Below are 17,587 nucleotides of genomic sequence, written 5' to 3' on the forward strand. Positions count from 1 at the left end.
CCTACTCTGTTGGTGAAACCTGAGTGCTTTAATTCTGACTACACTCGCGAAGGCAGCGGTGCGAGGAGACTGGGCGGAGACCCTCCACCGGACAGGAAGTGGACTTTACATAACTTATCACACGTATACAGTAACGATTATTCTACACCCTGTCTAGGGCAGCTCTGTGCCCGGCACTACGGTATTAACTAAGGATACACAGAAGGGATGGGTTGCAAATTCAAGTGTCCAGGCAGCAAACATACTTACATAGATTATCTTCATAATGGAAATGTTCTCTGCTGGCTTTCCAGCTCACAGTTGATACCCTGCCTTCTTTAATATACGAAGAGCTTTATTCATGAAGCCGACCTAACCCATGAAGTTGAAAAAACAGACAATCTCTTTTAAAAATAACTTTTTAGAGGACAGTATGCCAACTTAATACGGAAGGAAAGCTCTTCTAATGTGAACTCTCCTAAGGTATTGGTGGCACTAGCCCTGCAAGGCCCCACCCCTCCCACGGCCGTCAGTTACACAAGTTGGTGCACACACCTGTGTCCTGAATTGCTTGGTTTCCTCCCTAAAGGAAAATAAGTCACTTACAGGCATTTGCTGCAGTGGTATGTGGACACACACTACCTGGCCAGAGAGACTGCCACAATTTTTACTTTGAAAAGAGCAGGATAGGTCTGCAGGTCTTTTAAGCATAGCACCAAATATACCAGCATCTTTCTCTTCGATTTTATTCACAGCAGGGGCCGCCACAGATTTCATTTCATTTCATTTCATTTGTGAGTGGAACATTGGGAATGCCTCCAGTATTTGAACTCTGATGGCACATAGGAATAGTAGCCCTCCCAGAAATCTGAATGCTTTTCAAATAAAATTTGCATCTCGTTCTGGAAGTTTTTATTAAATGTTTTCCATGTAGCTTTTTGAAAGGAATCATTGCCCAGGGGTTAGATGTGCAGACTCTGGGGCCTGACTGCCTGGATCTTTCATTTATTAGTTGTTTGACCTTGGGTAGGTTACTTAACCTCTCTGTACCAGTTTCTCATTTGTAAAATGGGGAATGATAATAATAGTATCTACTGGGCAGGGTTGTTTGGAGGATTAAGTAAGGTAATTTTTAAGTGCTTGGAACAGTGCCTGGTACGTGGTGAGTTCTATTAAGTGTAAAGTTTTAAAATTGTGACATAAAGGTGACCTGCAAGTTATTAATGTGTCTCCCATTATTCTGAGCACCAGAGATACAGCAGGAGAAAAAACACACACAAAGTCCCTGATCTCGTGGAGCTTGCGTTCTACTGGGAAGGAACAGATGAGAAATTAAATGTAATAAATATAAGACAGGTGGTGATGGCTGCTATGGGGAAAATATAAAACAGGGTAAGAATGATATGGAAGGGATGTGGGGAGAAATGGCACTTGTAATATTGTAGATGGTGGTCAGGCAAGGCCTCACTGGTAAGGTGATATTCGAACAGAGACTTGAAGGAAATAAGATAGTGAGACATGTGGGTATCTGGAAAAGAGCAGTCCAGGCAAAAGAAACAGCTGATGCAAAGGTCCTGAGGTAGGAGAATCCTTGCCAGGTTAGAGGATTAGCAAAAAGCAAGGATGGCTGGAGGAGAGTGGGCTGGGGAATGGTGGTAAGCAGTGAGGACCAAGGAGTAAGAATAGGAGAGGGCAGATCACATAGGACCTGGTAAGCCAGTATAGGAACTTAGAGTAGGTTGAGGGATTGCTTTGAGAAAAGGAGCCACGTGAACTTAGGACCTAATTGGGTTCCTGGATGACAGTGAAAAGTTTAGTGTAAATCAAGCTCTTATTTCCTACAGGTGTAAGTTCTCTGGAGTGCCATTTCCATAAACTCATGTTATGCCATAAAGATACTGCAGTTAATGAAAACAACAAAATATATGTCTTCACATCATGTATTAAGTTATTAACATAAAAGCTACATCCTGAAGTCCTCCTTATGGGGAATTGTTTATAGTGCAATGGACTATGGTCTGAGAGACTTAAAGTTTGGTTCTGATAAATAGCATGATATGATGTTTGGGATGTGCTTCAGAAAAATGGGGACAGGGTAGGTGAAACAAGAATTGTCAGGACTTGATCATTGTTGATGCTGGGTGATGGGTACATAGGGGTTCATTATAGTGGTCTTTTACTTTTGCATAGATTTGAAAGTTTTTATAATCAAAAGTTGAAAGACATACAAGTTTGATGAAGTTTGGGCTGAAGACACCTCTTCTTTTTCCTACCCAAAACCCCTGTAGCTAATAAGGGTGTTCATCATCACTTAATGAGTAGCAAAATCAGCCCAGCAATATCAAACATACCACATCAGACAGAGCCCATGAACCTGCATGGCTCCCCGTGGTGGGATCCAATCTGCCCAGCTGAAATTCTGAACTTAGGATTTTTGTAACCTCAACAGGTAGAAGATTTTTTTAAAAAGCTAACAGCAACAACAACAAAAAGTACTACCAACTGCAAACTGGTTTCCATTTCTCGAGGCAGCATCACCAATACTTCTCTAGGGAGAACAGTTCCTTTGTTCTGATGAAACCATCCAAATGTTTTATTTATGCAAATGTGAAGGAAAAAAAACACATTTTTTAAAATAGAATTTAAAATATTAGTCTGATCTTTCCCTCTAAAGATCAGACTAATTTCTAAATATTATGCTTATAATTGCCATTTTCTCATTAATTTTAGACATTACCTTCTCTCTATTACAGAACATAAAAGATTTAGCAGTCTTGTATTACCACATGCCTCTATTTCCCTTCCTTCTGAGCTCCCAATAGAGTGATATCATAATTATTGGTGACATCACTAATTAAAGTTTACTTTATATGACTACATAAGTGTTGTTCATTGCTGAGCCACATGGTATGCTAAGATAACATTTCCTTTATTTTTCAAACTTCTGTTCTTCCTGAAGTTAACAAATTCCATCTTTTAGATTTGCACAATTTTCTGTTATTACAAAATCACTAATCCTTCTAAAACTTAGCAACAGAATTGTAAAACATGCTCCTAATTCTTCAAGAAAGTATCAAGAATTCTATTATTTGCTTAGACTCAGTCCTTTCTACCCGGAGTCCTCTGTTTCCCTGCTCCACTCTCCCCTGACCTATTCTCTGGGCCTTGTTTTTCTTTCTGGAACCTCGTAGACGCTTCCCTTTATCTTTGATGCTCTGAAATTAATAATGATGTGCCTTGGGGTGGGTTTGTTGTTTCATTAATTATGTTGGGGACTCAGCAAACCCTTTCAAAAACCATGTCTTTTACTTCTGCAAATTATTTTAAATACTTTTTATTGATGAATGGCCCCTCTCTAGGGAAACAGCTGTTTTTTGGATTATTTTTAATGAATCCGCCTGGTTTCAGTCCACATCTCACCCCCACCTTCCATGATAGGTGTTGCTTCATGTCCTGGGTACTGCTGGATGTCCTTCTCTTTAATACTTGGTATGCACCTTCCTCAGTTCTGCTCATTCCTGTATCAACTTTCTCCGTCTTCCAGAGAAAAGTTCGCATCTTTCTTCTGCTGTTGCCTCAACTGGCAGTGACTGCTAATTGTTCCCCAAAGTCTGTTCTCCCCTTTGGGCATAGTAATTGAACCGTCACTTTTTTTTTTTTTTTGCGGTACGCGGGCCTCTCACTATTGTGGCCTCTCCCGTTGCGGAGCACAGGCTCCGGACCCGCAGGCTCAGCGGCCACGGCTCACAGGCCCAGACGCTCCGCGGCATGTGGGATCTTCCCGGACCGGGGCATGAACCTGTGTCCCCTGCATCGGCAGGCGGACTCTCAACCACTGCACCACCAGGGAAGACCGAACTGTCACTTTTTACCTGGACAATGGTACAGTAAAAGATGCCAGTGCCCCTTCTGAGCCTGTCACCCCTTTACCGTTTTCATGCACACCTATCCTTGGGGGTCATATAACTGGAAGTGGTATGTGCAACTTTAAGGAGGTGACCTTAAAGGGCACATGGCCTTTTCCCACCCTCCTTTTGCTTTCTGATTGCTGGAATGCAGATGTAAGCATGGGCACCATAGCAGCTGTCTTAGATCCATGAATTGACATTAGCAATGGAAGCCATGTATGTAAAGCAAGAATACAGAAAGCAGATTCCTGACACTGTGTGATGCCCTATGAGCCCTGGATTGGCAATCTCTACGTTTCCTGAAGATGAGAGAGAGAAAAATTTGTAGCGTGTAAAGTCACTGTTATATTAGGTTTTTCTATGACAGTCAAATCTAATCTAATGAATTCATCTCTTCTGCTGGTCTCTCTGTACTTATGAGTTTATATTTTTTCTTTACTTTCATTTATGTAGTTCCTTTTTTTAAAATTTTATTTATTTTTGGCTGTGTTGGGTCTTCATTGCTGTGCGCGGGCTTTCTCTAGTTGTGGGCGAGCAGGGGCTACTCCTCATTGTGGTGTGCAGGCTTCTCATTGCGGTGGCTTCTCTTGTTGCGGAGTACAGGCTCTAGGCATGTGGGCTTCAGTAGTTGCAGCACATGGCCTCAGTAGTTGTGGTGCACGGGCTTAGTTGCTCCGCAGCACGTGGGATCTTCTTGGAGCAAGGATCGAACCCGTTTCCCCTGCACTGGCAGGCGGATTCTTAACCACTGGACCACCAAGGAAGTCCCTTTACTTTCATTTAGGTGGGATTTTGGAAGGGAGTAAATACAGTGATCAATCCTATGTATTTTTTATTGTGAAAAAATATACATAAAATTTACTGTTTTTAATTATACAGTTCAGTGGCATTAAGTACATGCACATTGTTGTGCAATCATCACCATCCATCTCCAGAACATTTTTCATCTCCCTAAACTGCAACTCTGTACCCATTAAATAACAACCCCTTAGTTCCTACTCTACCCAGCCCCTGGCAACCACCATTCTATTTCCTGTCTCTATGGATTTGACTGCTCTAAGGACCTCATAAGTAGAATCACACAGTAATCCTCTGCACTTAACTAAAAGTCCCTGGGAGACGATTCAGATGATTGTTCAAAAAAGCTAAATCTGCTTTGGGCCTGAGAATGTTTTCAGTGTTGGAGACAGGGCTACCCTTGTGCAGAAGAGAAACACAGCTTTTGGAGAAAACATATCTTATTTGGAGAAGGCATGAAAGGTGTGGGATCAGCTCCTTCCTGGCCTCTGGCACTGGGTTTGAGCCACTTTAGAGGGGTGAATACCAGAACCCACTGAACGATTTTCTGAGAGACTCAGCAGGACTCTGGGTACCAGCAGAGCTTCTCAGGGCCTGTGTGACAATGTGTGGTTTGGGGCTGAGACAAGGCCATTCCACTCACCTTTGCTTGGAACTTAGGACCCGTCTGGTGCTCCAAGCATTAGACATTGTTGAGCGTGGTACTTTTGCATCTTATTTTCTACCAGGTTATTGCTGGTATACAAACAAGCTATTGGTTTTTGTTGACTTATTGACCTCCCTCATTAATTCCAGTAGCTTTTCAGTTAATTTCCTTGTGTTCTCTAGGTATACAATCATATCAGCAAATAATTAGGTATCATCCTTCCCAATATTTACACATCATCATTTCATACGATAACATGTTGACAGTAATGAAGGTTCACTTAAAGGTAATGGGAGTGACAGGCCTAAAGAGCTTTGGGAAAGCTGGTTTCAAAAACAGAGAGGCCAAAGGCCAAGTGAACGGGTAAGGTGTTATGGTACATGCTTAAATGTGACATGACGATGTCCTGGACTAGAAGTGGCTGAGAAAGACCAAAGGGAGCTACTCAGATATTAATCACTACAATTGATGATGTGGATTGACAAGCAAAATATCAATACAATGCTAAGTTTTCAAAACGGTAGTTTCTGACAGTGATGAAAAATACTGCATAAATATAACGGGAAGGAAAACAAAATGCACAAGTGGGAAGTGGGAGCCTTGCCTAAAATTCTGATCTGAGAGAGGTTAAGCAATATACCTTTAGTGTTAAAAATTCAGTTTTTCGGGTTGCTTAAGGTGGACACTGGCATGGAAGGCTCTTTGGTAGAAGATGTAGTTAATGGGCCTTTTAAAAGATTTTTTTTAAAAAAGGCTTAGGATATTCTAGAGGAGAGAATATTCTAGAATCAGATTGTTTGGTGTAATAAAATATAAATACAGTTCAAACTTATCTTTATAAAACTGTACATAAGATTTTGCCTACATCCCAGTTCCAGCTTTTGTTCATTACCTGCCAGCCTCTCCAGCTCTCTCTGTTCTTCAGAGACAAGCAACCACCTCTGTCTGCCCCAGAGTCATTGTGCTTTTTGCCGTTTCCCCAGGCAGTATAGCGCCTCCTCATTTTTCAGGTGTCTGAAAGGCACCTCTGCAGAGGCCTTCCTTGAAACCAGTCTGAAGCAGCACTCCCTCCCAGTTACATGCTATCACATCATTTTGTCTTCCTATCTCACAGAACAAGCATAGCTCTTAACATGTTATGAAGCCATGCTCAGTAATTCAGATGTTTCCTCTGCCTAATGGCCAATCAGAATGCAAGCACCAGCAGAGCAGAGTATCTTAATCATGGCTCTGTTCCAAGAACCCAAAACCATGCCAGGCACATGGTGAACGCACACAGGTCTTGCTGAGTGAGTGAATGAATAAGGAATTGGTTTTCTCTTGTAGCCCATGAGACAAAGGGTGGTTGGGGATCCTGACCCAGGGAGAACTGGAACAATCTTGAGAGAATAAGGTCCAGAGAAGAGTGGCAGTCCAGTTGAAAGAGAAAGTCCTCATAGCAGGCCAATGACCTTTAGGGACAGGGATACCCAAGGGGCAAAGGCAAAGGGGCAAACGAGAGTGTTAGGGTGCCTGGGGGTGAGAAAGAACTCGGCTTCTTTGAAGACCTATAAGGAGGCCTGCTAGGACCATAGTGTGAAAAGGGGAAATGTCAAGAGTAGAGGCGTAAGAGGTCAGCTGGACCCGAATTACCTATAAAATTAAACGATGAGCATTGGCAATGCAGACACAAAATGGATGAAGGGATCCAGAAACATGCAAATCTTCAGGATAAGGACAACCCGAAGTTTGCCTATCCTTTATAAAAGTTCTTAGCTAACCATAAAATGGGCATTCAAATCAACTTGTACGTTTCATAGGGCCCACAGGTGATGTTGATTACATCAGAGTCATTTGGTGGCATCCAAATTCAAAGGATTGGTCCATCTGAGGACTAAGCTATGAAGTTATGCTAAGAAGATGCATGTGATCAATTTGAAATTTTTGTTTCAAAATTCGTGCCCAACCCTAAGTAAAGCTAAAATGGATATACAACGCTCATTATAAAACCTGAGGATTCTATAACCCTCAATCAGTCCAGGTGGATTCCAATTGTTAGTCTGGTGTCCGGAGTTAGATAAAATGAGGAAAAATGGCACGCTTAAAACTGTCACTAATGTGCTCTGCTTGGCTCTCAGGGTTAAAAAAGCAACTGAGCCAACATTTTAAAATCAGATTTCAAATAAAAATACGGACTTCTTAGCCTCTCTTAGAAAAGATCAGAGGATCCAGTAACAACGGGCCTTCCGGCAGCACTTGCTGTAGCTGGAATGGAGAATCAGTGGCTTCCCCTGACCTGCTTCATTCATCACCACAGCCATAAAAAAATGCTTCTCAAATTCACTCTGCATGTGAATCCCCTGGGGATCTTGTTAAAAATGCAGGTTCTGATCCAGTAGGTAGGAGTGTGGCCTGAAACTCTGCATTTCTCAGAAGCTCTGAGGGTGTAGATGCTCCAACCATACTTTGAATGCAAAGCTATAAATTAACAATAAACACAAATAAAAACAGAAGTAAAAAAGCAAACATTATCTTTATTTAATAATCTTTGATATTTAAAATACAACTCATCGAACATCCACATTAACAACAGTATCCTCAGTGTTCAACAGTGCTTTGGAAGCCCGGCTTTTCTAAGGACCAGACAGGAAGGCCTGTGTGTGTATTAACGGCAAAACAACTCAGACAGAGGAGCACACACAGAAGGGCTGCAGAGTTGGGTCCTGAGAAATGGCACTGCCACAGCGCACTTGTGTCATGGCCAAAAGAATGCTTTTTACTTCAGATGTTTTTTGGTAGCTGAATTTCAAGTTTATTTGTACAGAACAGTGATTTTTAAAAAGTTATTCCTAGTAGTCCAGTGTTGTAGAAATTAGATAATCACATTCAAATGTATGTTTTCCTCTTTAAAAAAAATTCCTGAAAACATTCACCTTTGAAATATGAAGGAGCTAAGTGAAGTGCTTCCTAAATGAATCAGGTATTTCCACATATATTTCACTAATGCTTCCCATTCCTAGTCTATGAATCCATAGTCTTAAAATATTTATTGATACACTATTATAATTAAACATGCCAGTTGCTATAAATTTAGAAGTGGTTACTAGCATTAATTCTTAAAATGCCAGACCATTTTGCAAAAAAATTAAAATAGCAGAGGTTTTCTTCAAATTAAAAAACAAAAAGATAAAAATTCAAGAATTAACCAACCATGTCAATAATCTTCTCATTCACGAGAGCAAAATGGAACAAAAATATTTTATGTATAAGACTTTAAAAAACAAGTTGCTTCATCTCTTTAGCAAAAGATGACGGTTATAAATGGACCAGAAATGAAGCAAAGTTTTTATTTTGAAAATATGAAAAATTACTTATATTGCTGAAATGATTAATCAATCTGATTTTTCTTAATTAAGGTCACATCTGTAACATCTCCATGCTTGTTAGGGCCCAGCTACAACAAACAATTTACTTTGAAAGTAGTGGCCATAGACCTCTCCAATTGCAGATAAAGTTTTTAATAGAAAGTCATCAATATTAATAATTGAATCCTCTTAAGAATTTAAAACATCAAGATTTAGTTTTCATTCTAGGCTATTTCAATTATTATCATTATATTTTGCTTATGCACTGAGAATCAATCTTTTTTGAATTTGCACAGGTCCAATGGGCCAATTTTAAGACATTTAGTAAATCTTGGCACTAACTTGATACTGTTTAAAAATAGTATCAAACATGCAGACATTAAAAATGTGACTTAAGCTCTTACTGGCATAAAATTTACTTTATTTGACTTAATATTAAATGAAACAATGTAGACTATGGGTAGTTTTGCCTATAGTGATCCTCAACTAGTTGAGTTTTTCCTCGTTAACTTTGGCATGAATAAAGTCTTAATTAAGAAAAATTAAGTTTTAAAGAAAAAAAGCACCTCCTTAAATATTCTGCAAATTGTAAACTATTTGGCCAAGATCTTAGAGCTGATATAGAGTTTACCTGCAGCAACCTTTTCAAACAATTTTTTTTTTTTTTTTTTTTTTTGCGGTACGTGGGCCTCTCACTGTTGCGGCCTCTCCCGTTGCGGAGCACAGGCTCTGGACGCGCAGTCTCAGTGGCCATGGCTCAGGGGCCTAGCCGCTTCGCGGCATGTGGGATCTTCCCGGACCGGGGCACAAACCCGTGTCCCCAGCATCGGCAGGCGGACTCTCAACCACTGTGCCACCAGGGAAGCCCCCTCAAACAATTTACATTACTGAAATATTCGTATGTTAATTACTATAAAAATGTACATTGATGGTTTAGATCAGATGTTAACTTCTCTGAATTTTTAAAACATAAATAACTACTTATTAAATCTATGACATCTATAAGTATGAAAGTGTTATTTCCAAAGATTGTTTAAACTTTACTTATAATACTAGCATTGTCATGGTACGTATTTTATCCCGGTAATACAAATTATACATTAGAAAAATGATACCAATAGTTTAAATATTAAACATTAAGGTGTTCCCAATTGGTAAAACAGAATGGAAATCTTTATATAAATAAAGTTCTTAGGACAGTGAATTGCATTGTTCCTGACTTGCAGGTGGTTTAAAGTAAACAGCACTTCCTGATGTGTGAACTATAGCTTTGTGTAACTTTAAAATTTTCTTACTGTGGTTATGAGCACTGGCATCTTTTCATACTGGCCAACTGATTAAGAAATGGAATCCAAATGTTCAGTTAAATATATGCCAATCCACACAAGATGGCAGTTCACTAGTGATTCTGAATCTGCCTGCCAAATATAACAATTTCACAACTAAATAAACACATTCAAATATATCCAGTGTGTGCTCGGCCCTGCTTTAAAAAAATCCCTAACAAACGAAGGTCAACATGCCACATTTCTTTAAGTGCTTTAACAAGGGTGTGTAATATAAGAACTAACCCTAACTCTTAAGGTTAAAACTTAAAAGTATATTCATTTTCTCATTTTTATATTAGGTAGCTCATCAATTCAAATATATGAAAAGTTTAACATAATTTTTCAATGGGAAAAGATACAGGCCGAATATCCATGGAAAGTATGACTGGCATCCTTGGGATAACTACAGAAATGTCCAGTCTTAAAATATTTTGGTTTGTAAATCATAGGGAGTGGTAGGGAGTAGTATCAAACTCCAACATCCCTTGTAGTTCTAAAGTTTTGTAATTCTTCTAAAACATTTTCAATTGTCAAAAGAAAACTTTAGATTTTAAAAGAAAACCATCTAATTTTATGTAAGGGAAACTTCAGAAAACTTACTTGGCACAAAATAATGACTAAAAAAAAATCTGTCTCTATCCAAGAAAAAGCTATTTCATAATCATAAATAAAAGGCAGTTTTTCATCTCTTTTCAGTTAGCAATAAATCCTACATCAAAAATTTTTCCCTGATAAAATATGTGTAGCCATACACCAGGCTATGGCAACATATCATACTTTAATTTTCTAAGTTGTCCGCTGGAATTTCTTCTTAAATTTTAGCTTATGAACAATTCATCATTCAAAGGGGCTTCAAAAGGGGATGGAGAATGAAGGGGAGTAGGTGACAGAATTTAAAAGGCCCATTTCAGAGAAACATGGTTAATTTTCACTGAAATCATCCCACTGCATTGACCCAGCAAGAAACTCTGCATCCCAATTAAAGAATGTTTATCAAAACTAAAGACTTTCTTATTTACAGACCAAGTAAGTACTGTGACTTCTGTAATTCTAAGCTATTTAAACATGATGCACGTGTTAAATCACAGTATAAATTTAAATGTAGTTTTGTTGGTAAGTTATTTTCATGTTCTAGATCATTATCTCTGGCAAACTATACCTACTAAAAGATGTACAGCAGAAGCAGACATCTGCACTTCATGACTCAATTGTAAACAGAACAGACAGCTCCAGTCACAAGAGGAAAAATAAAATGAAACTCCTACGAGAATTGAAGGCCAAATTTTATCTATCATACATTCATGGTGGGCACTGGATGTTGTTTTATAACAGTAGGAAACTTGCACACTATGCTTCTCCTATTTTTCTCAATTGGAAAAGAAAAGGAAATAACAAGGTGCAGGAAAGAGGGTTACAGCAAACCTATACAGTTCTGACATAACTGAGAAGACATTCACAAAGCATTTGGGAAAGGATGTGCTCACACATTAACAAAATTCTCATTTATTCTCAAATACTTGTGCAGAGCTGATTTCAGAGTTTAGGAATGCACCAGAATCATGAAATAATGATCCCATCTTAGAGGGCTTAAAAAGCAAAACCTCAAGAAACATTACCATCTTTCAAAAGAGTTGTAGAAAGTAATGAAAACCACGTAGCAGAGAAACTGTGATCAGAGAAAATAACATGAGAAAACACCCAAGTGCACAATACATAGTCAGAGGGTAAACAGCTTATCCTTCTGGAACTGTTACTATAATCAACACAGAGGAGACACTGTCCTAAAAGGTTAATTTGGTTAAAGAGAAATAAGAGCAACTTTTAGATGATGAAAGTCAGCCAAATTCCCTATGCAGAAGGGAGGAAAAGAAGATAAAATGTGGGGGAAAAGTTCTGTGGCAATAGCTGGTTATAATTAGTTGGTCTGCAAAAAGAGCCAAGAAAAATGCCCTAATTTTAAACATGTTAGATATTGCACACTCAAAAAAGAAAAAAGAACAGTTAGAAAACTATTTTAAATTTCTTTAATTGCTGAATGCCTCTTTGGCTAGTGTTTGGAGGATCGTTATTTAGTCCTACAACGGATGTATTTTTCACCCTCTCAACTTTTTGTTTGCAAACCACCTAAGTCTTATTTCCTCTGTTGAAAATTGTTCTCTTTGACACATTACCAAAATGGACCCTATGCTGTAAACACACAGGACAATATTGGAAAGACTGAATATCTAAATGATTTGTGAAAGGTATTATTTTTTTCCTTCCGTTTTGAAATTACTTCTAACAGTTTCTAAAGACATGGTCACAGCTGCCTGAAGCATGTCTTCTTCACTCATAGCATCACCTGTTGGGGATAAAACACATATTTCTTAGAAATTTCTAGAAAATTTCCAAAGTCAACAAAAGGTAAGCTCTTAGAAACTGTTTGACTACTATAGTTTCCTTTGTTGATTTTAAAAGTTTACATACAATAAAATCCACTTTTATAATTCTGTAAGTTTTGACAAATACATAGAGTGATATAACCATTATCATCACCCAGCTACAGAACCGTCCCACTGACCAAAAATATTCCCTCGCCCTGCCCCTTTGTAGTCAATCCCCAAGCCCTAAGTCTAGGCAACCACTGATCAGTTCTCTGCCCTACAGTTCTGCCTTTTCCTGCATGTCAACACAAATGGAATCATCATTATGTATGTAGCCTTTCAGCATGGCATCTTTCACTTAAAAGCATTCAGCTAAGGGGAAGAAATTTTAACTTTGTGTCTATCGATGATGAATTAGTTTAAAAAAGTTTGTTCTGAGAAATAATTATTTACTCACAGGAAGGTGCAAAGATAGTTCAGAGAGGTCCTGTGTACACTCTGGCTAAATTTCACCTAATAATTAAATCTTACATAACTACAGCTCAAACCTAAATCTGAATATTGGGACTTCGTTATACATGTAAATTCGTGTAACCACCGCCACCACAATCAAGACAGAGAACTGTACGGCACCATCAAGATCTCCCTCCTGCCATCCCTTTTTAGTCACACCCACTTCTCTTCCCCCCAACCTTCCCTAACTGCAGGCAGCCACTAATTTGCTTTCCATCTCTATAAATGTCGTTTTTAGAATGTTACACACATAGAATCATACAGTATAAGATCTTTTGAGATTTTTTTTTGCACTCAGCATAATGCCCTTGAGATGCATCCAAGCTGTTGCATGTGTCCACAGTTGGTTTCTTTTTAATCCCGAGTGGTATCCATGGTATGGAGGTACCGCAGCGTGTTTAACCATTCACCTACTGTAGGACGTTTGTTTTTTTCCAGTTTTTGATCATGACAAATAAAGCTGCTATGAACATTCATGTACAGGTTTTTGCATGGATGGAAGTTTTCATTTCTCTGGTATTAAATGGGAATATAACTGCTGGTTGCATGGTCAATGTATGTTCAGTTTTTATAGAAATTACCAAATTATTTTCCAGAGTGGCTATACCAGTTCAAATGAAAGTTAGAAGTCTTACCTCCCTTTACTTTCCCCTGTTTATAACTGCCTTAAGTACTTCCTATATTTTACGCTAAAAACCAAATCAATGTTACAATTCTTCCTTCAGTTATCAAATGTAATTTAGAAAACTGAAAAGGAAATTCTGTTGTGCTTACCCATATTTTTATTCTTTCTACTGTTCTTTTTTCCTTCTTGATGTTTCAAAATTACTTTTTAACAGTTCTGTTTAGAGAACTTCCTTTAGCCATTATTTTCCCCTTCATTCCTGAAGAAAATTTCATGAATTCTGGGTTGAGACTTCTCTTCTTTCAGCACTTGAAAAATGTCTGTCACTTCCTTCTGACCGCCACGATTTCAGATGAGAAATCTGATGTCACGCAACTTGCTGTAGGCAAGCTGTTTCTAGCTGATTTTAAGTTTTTTTTTTTCGTCTTCAGTTTTCAGAAGTTAGACTACGATGTGTTTTGGCATGGATTTCTTTGGGTTTATTCTGTTTGAGGTTCACTCAGCTTTTAGAATCTGTAGGTTGGTACCTTTTGCCAAATTTGGGGAATTTTCAGCTATTATTTCTTTAAATACTCTTTCAGCTATACCCTCTTTCTCATCTCCTTCTGGAACTCTCATGGCACAAATGTTAGATCTTCCCCACAGGTCTCAGGCTCTGTTAATTTTTTCCAGTCTAATTCTCTTTGTTGCTCAGAATGGGTAATATCTACTGTTCTGTCGAGTTCACACTGATTCTTTTCTCTGTCCTTCCATCCACCTGTTGGGTCTGTCCACTGAGTTTCAAAATTTCAGTTATTGTTATTTTTCAGTTCTAAAATTTCTATTTGGTTCTTCTTTATATCTTCTATCTCTTTCCTAAGGCTATTTTTTTCATTTGTTTCAAGCATGTTCATTACTGCTCACTGGAGCATTTTATGACGGCTGCTAATTTAAAATCCCTGCCAGATAATTCTAACATCAGTGTCATTTTGGCGATGGTGTCTACTGATTGTCTTTTCTCATTCAAGTTGAAATTTTCTAGGCTCTTGATATGACAAGTGATTTTTAAGTGAATCCTGGATATTTGGGGTATTATCTTATAAGAATGTGAATCTTATTTTTTTTAATAAATTAAATTTATTTATTTTTGGCTGCGTTGGGTCTTCGTTGCTGCACGCAGGCTTTCTCTAGTTGTGGCGAGCGAGGGCTACTCTTTGTTGTGGTGCATATGGGCTTCTCATCGTGGTGGCTCCTCTTATGGCGGAGCATGGGCTCTAGGCGCATGGGCTTCAGTAGTTGTGGCACACAGACTCGGCAGTTGTGGCTCGCGGGCTCTAGAGCGCAGGCTCCGTAGTTGTGGCGCACGGGCTTAGTTGCTCTGCGGCATGTGGGATCTTCCCGGACCAGGGCTTGAACCTGTGTCCCCTGCATTGGCAGGCGGATTCTTAACCACTGCGCCTCTAGGCAAGTCCCGTGAATCTTATTTAAATCTCCTCTTTCAGCAGGCCTCCTCTGACATGAGCACCAGTGGCAGAAAAGGGGTGGTGCCCCGCTGCTTCCAGATAGGGAGAGGGTGTGTGTGACCACTACTGTTGAACATCCGTGGGAGTTCCGGCTTCCCACTGATACCTGCCTGATTGGGAGGGGTTGGAATGCCTCGTTACTGCTTCTCACTGGCACTGTGGGGGTGGTCTCCTCATTACTGCCTCAAATCAGTGATGGCCTGATTCTCCACTACACCTCTTCTAACATCACCCAGGCGACAAGCCAGAAGGATGCCTCTTTATTGCTGGGTGGAAGTCCAGGCTCCCTAAGACCACTGACACCATGGGAAAGGAGGCATCATTGTCTCCTGGAGGAAAAGAAAATCCCAGCTCTCCACTTGGCTTCTTCTGACACCACTCTGGCCCAGAGAGGCGGGAGATGTGCCTCATTACGTTACTTGGCCTTTGTCAATGGGGTAGGGTGGCAGTAGGACCAGTTTATTTACCTAGTCCAGGCTGGCTGGACTAGGGTGTTTATTATCTAAAAGTTTTTGTCTTGCCAAGTAGTCCCTTTTGGCTCCATAGAGCAGGCTTTTCTTGGGGCAAAAAGAAAATCCAGAATACTGACCACTATGTCTTCCTCTAGTCCTGAGCTTCTCAGCCAGTCTGTCTTCTACCTTTCAGATTCTTCTTATATTTGTTTTATACAAATGTCTGGGGTTGTTAGCTATACTTAGCAGAATGATTAGGAAAAAGTACCCATTCATTCCTTTTTATTGCTAATAGTAGTCCACTGTTTGGATGTAGCACAGTTTCTGTGGCATGTACCAGCTGAAGGACAACATGTAAGCAGTTTCCAGTTTGGGGCTATTACGAACAAGGCTGCTGTAAGGACTTATGTACAAGATTTTGTGTGAACCTAAATTTTCTTTTCTCTTGGTTATATACCTAGGAGTGCGACTACTGGATCACATGGTTAAGTGTACGTTTAAGTTTTTAAGAAAATACTAAACCGTTTTCCAAAATTGCTGTACCATTTTACGTTCCTACTAACAATGTATGAGTCCCAGTTGCTCTGATTCTTGCCGCATTTGGTATTGTTAATTTAATTTTTTATTAAGCCATTCTTGTAGGTGTGTAATGGTGTCTCATTGTGGGTTTAATTTGCATTTCCCTAATGACTAGTGATGTTGAACATGTTTTCATGTGCTATTTGTCATCCATATATTTGGTGAAGTGTCTGTTCAAATCCTTCACTCATCTTTTTGAATTGTTTTCTTATTTTAGTTTTGAGAGTTCTTTACATATTCTACTTAAAAGTTCTTTGTCATGTACAGTTTCCTTCTCACTCGATTTCTACCAATAATTGGCCAAAGTTTAAGACCTATTATTAAACCAAGGCCTGAGGAGTAACTCTAGATTTCTTTGTTGTAATCTGGACTACACTCAGGTGTTTTCAGTTTTCCCAGTGGTAAAATGAACTTATTTTCCACCTACTAATATTCATTATCTCTGAGAAACTTTTGGAGAATGTACGAATTACTGTGAAGTTGCAAGTGATGTTTACAATTTTAAAGCAAAACATTGCTTAAGTGCTTCAAGGGCACTTAAGGATACACACTAAGGAGTTAGCCTACTCCTTAAGCCAAGAAGGTTTGGTACATTACCAATTCCTTCAAGAGTTTCAATATAATGAAAGCGAGGAGAAAAAAAAGCCTATAAAGCCAAAAATCACATGGAGTCTGGGTGTCAAACAGAGCGTGCAGGTAACAAATGGGATATGCGATCAGAGAGCCGTACCTAGATCACTGTCAAGTGCTCCTGAACTTGTGTTCGGCTTTTCACATGGATGTCCTGGGGGATCTTGCTGCTGCTGCTGCTGCTGCCTGAAACATTCAAGAGTGAATGTGTATTTAAAAAACAAAACCTAAGAATAAATATGCCACGAGAAAAAATATTCACGTGGAAAATAAACGGTTCCACACAACAGAAGAGTCACTGGCATGAACACCACAAAAGAAGGCAAGAGCAAGCAGTCTGATAGAAAACAAACTTATGGTTACCAAAGGGGAAGGGGGGGGAATAAATTAGGAGTTAGGGATTCATAGATACACACTACTATATATAAAATACATAAACAAGATCCTACTGGATAGCACAGGGAACTATATTCAATATCTTGTAATAACCTCTAATGGAAAATAATCTGAAAAAGAATATATATATCTAAAACTCAATCACTTTGCTCTATATTTGAAATTAATACAACATTATAAATCAACTATACTTCAATTTAAAAAAAAGAGCAATCAGTCTCATATAAATTACTGAAAAGCATCACAATTCTGATCCTAGAAAACTTAGAAAATTCGAATTAATGGGTAGGTATTTTCACCACAAAAATAACACATTGTACAAAAGGAGTCACTGGTAGCTATTTCGGGGTTTTTTTGTTTTTTTTCCGGTACGCGGGCCTCTCACCGCTGCAGCCTCTCCCGTTGCGGAGCACAGGCTCCGGACGTGCAGGCTCAGCAGCCATGGCTCACGGGCCCAGCCGCTCCGCGGCATGTGGGATCTTCCCAGACCGGGGCACGAACCCGTGTCCCCTGCATCGGCAGGC

The 17,587-nt window shown here is 39.3% G+C and overlaps 2 protein-coding genes across 9 annotated transcripts in view; both read right to left on the reverse strand.

The window, feature by feature from the left end:
- Positions 1–397, reverse strand: part of TRIP11 (thyroid hormone receptor interactor 11) — a 66,597-nt gene extending 66,200 nt beyond the window's left edge. The window contains exon 1 of the mRNA XM_033418934.2: positions 250–397. The gene's annotated coding sequence lies outside the window, so the exon portion shown is untranslated. The remainder of the gene's footprint in view (positions 1–249) is intronic.
- Positions 398–7,612: 7,215 nt separating this feature from the next.
- ATXN3 (ataxin 3) overlaps positions 7,613–17,587 on the reverse strand; it is a 33,268-nt gene continuing 23,293 nt past the window's right edge. For 5 of the 8 annotated variants that reach the window (XM_033419029.2, XM_033419010.2, XM_033418969.2 and 2 more), the window contains 2 exons: positions 16,768–16,853; positions 7,613–7,788 (listed from right to left, as the gene is read on the reverse strand). In XM_033419029.2, the coding sequence (XP_033274920.1) occupies positions 7,619–7,788; positions 16,768–16,853 (256 nt within the window). In that variant the 3' untranslated portion in view covers positions 7,613–7,618. Of the gene's footprint in view, positions 7,789–7,824; positions 12,345–16,767; positions 16,854–17,587 lie in introns of those variants that run through there. The other 3 variants (XM_049706589.1, XM_012531399.3, XR_007475863.1) reach the window with 2 other exon arrangements.

This window comes from Orcinus orca, chromosome 2, assembly GCF_937001465.1.
Source record: "Orcinus orca chromosome 2, mOrcOrc1.1, whole genome shotgun sequence".
NCBI lineage: Eukaryota > Metazoa > Chordata > Mammalia > Artiodactyla > Delphinidae > Orcinus > Orcinus orca.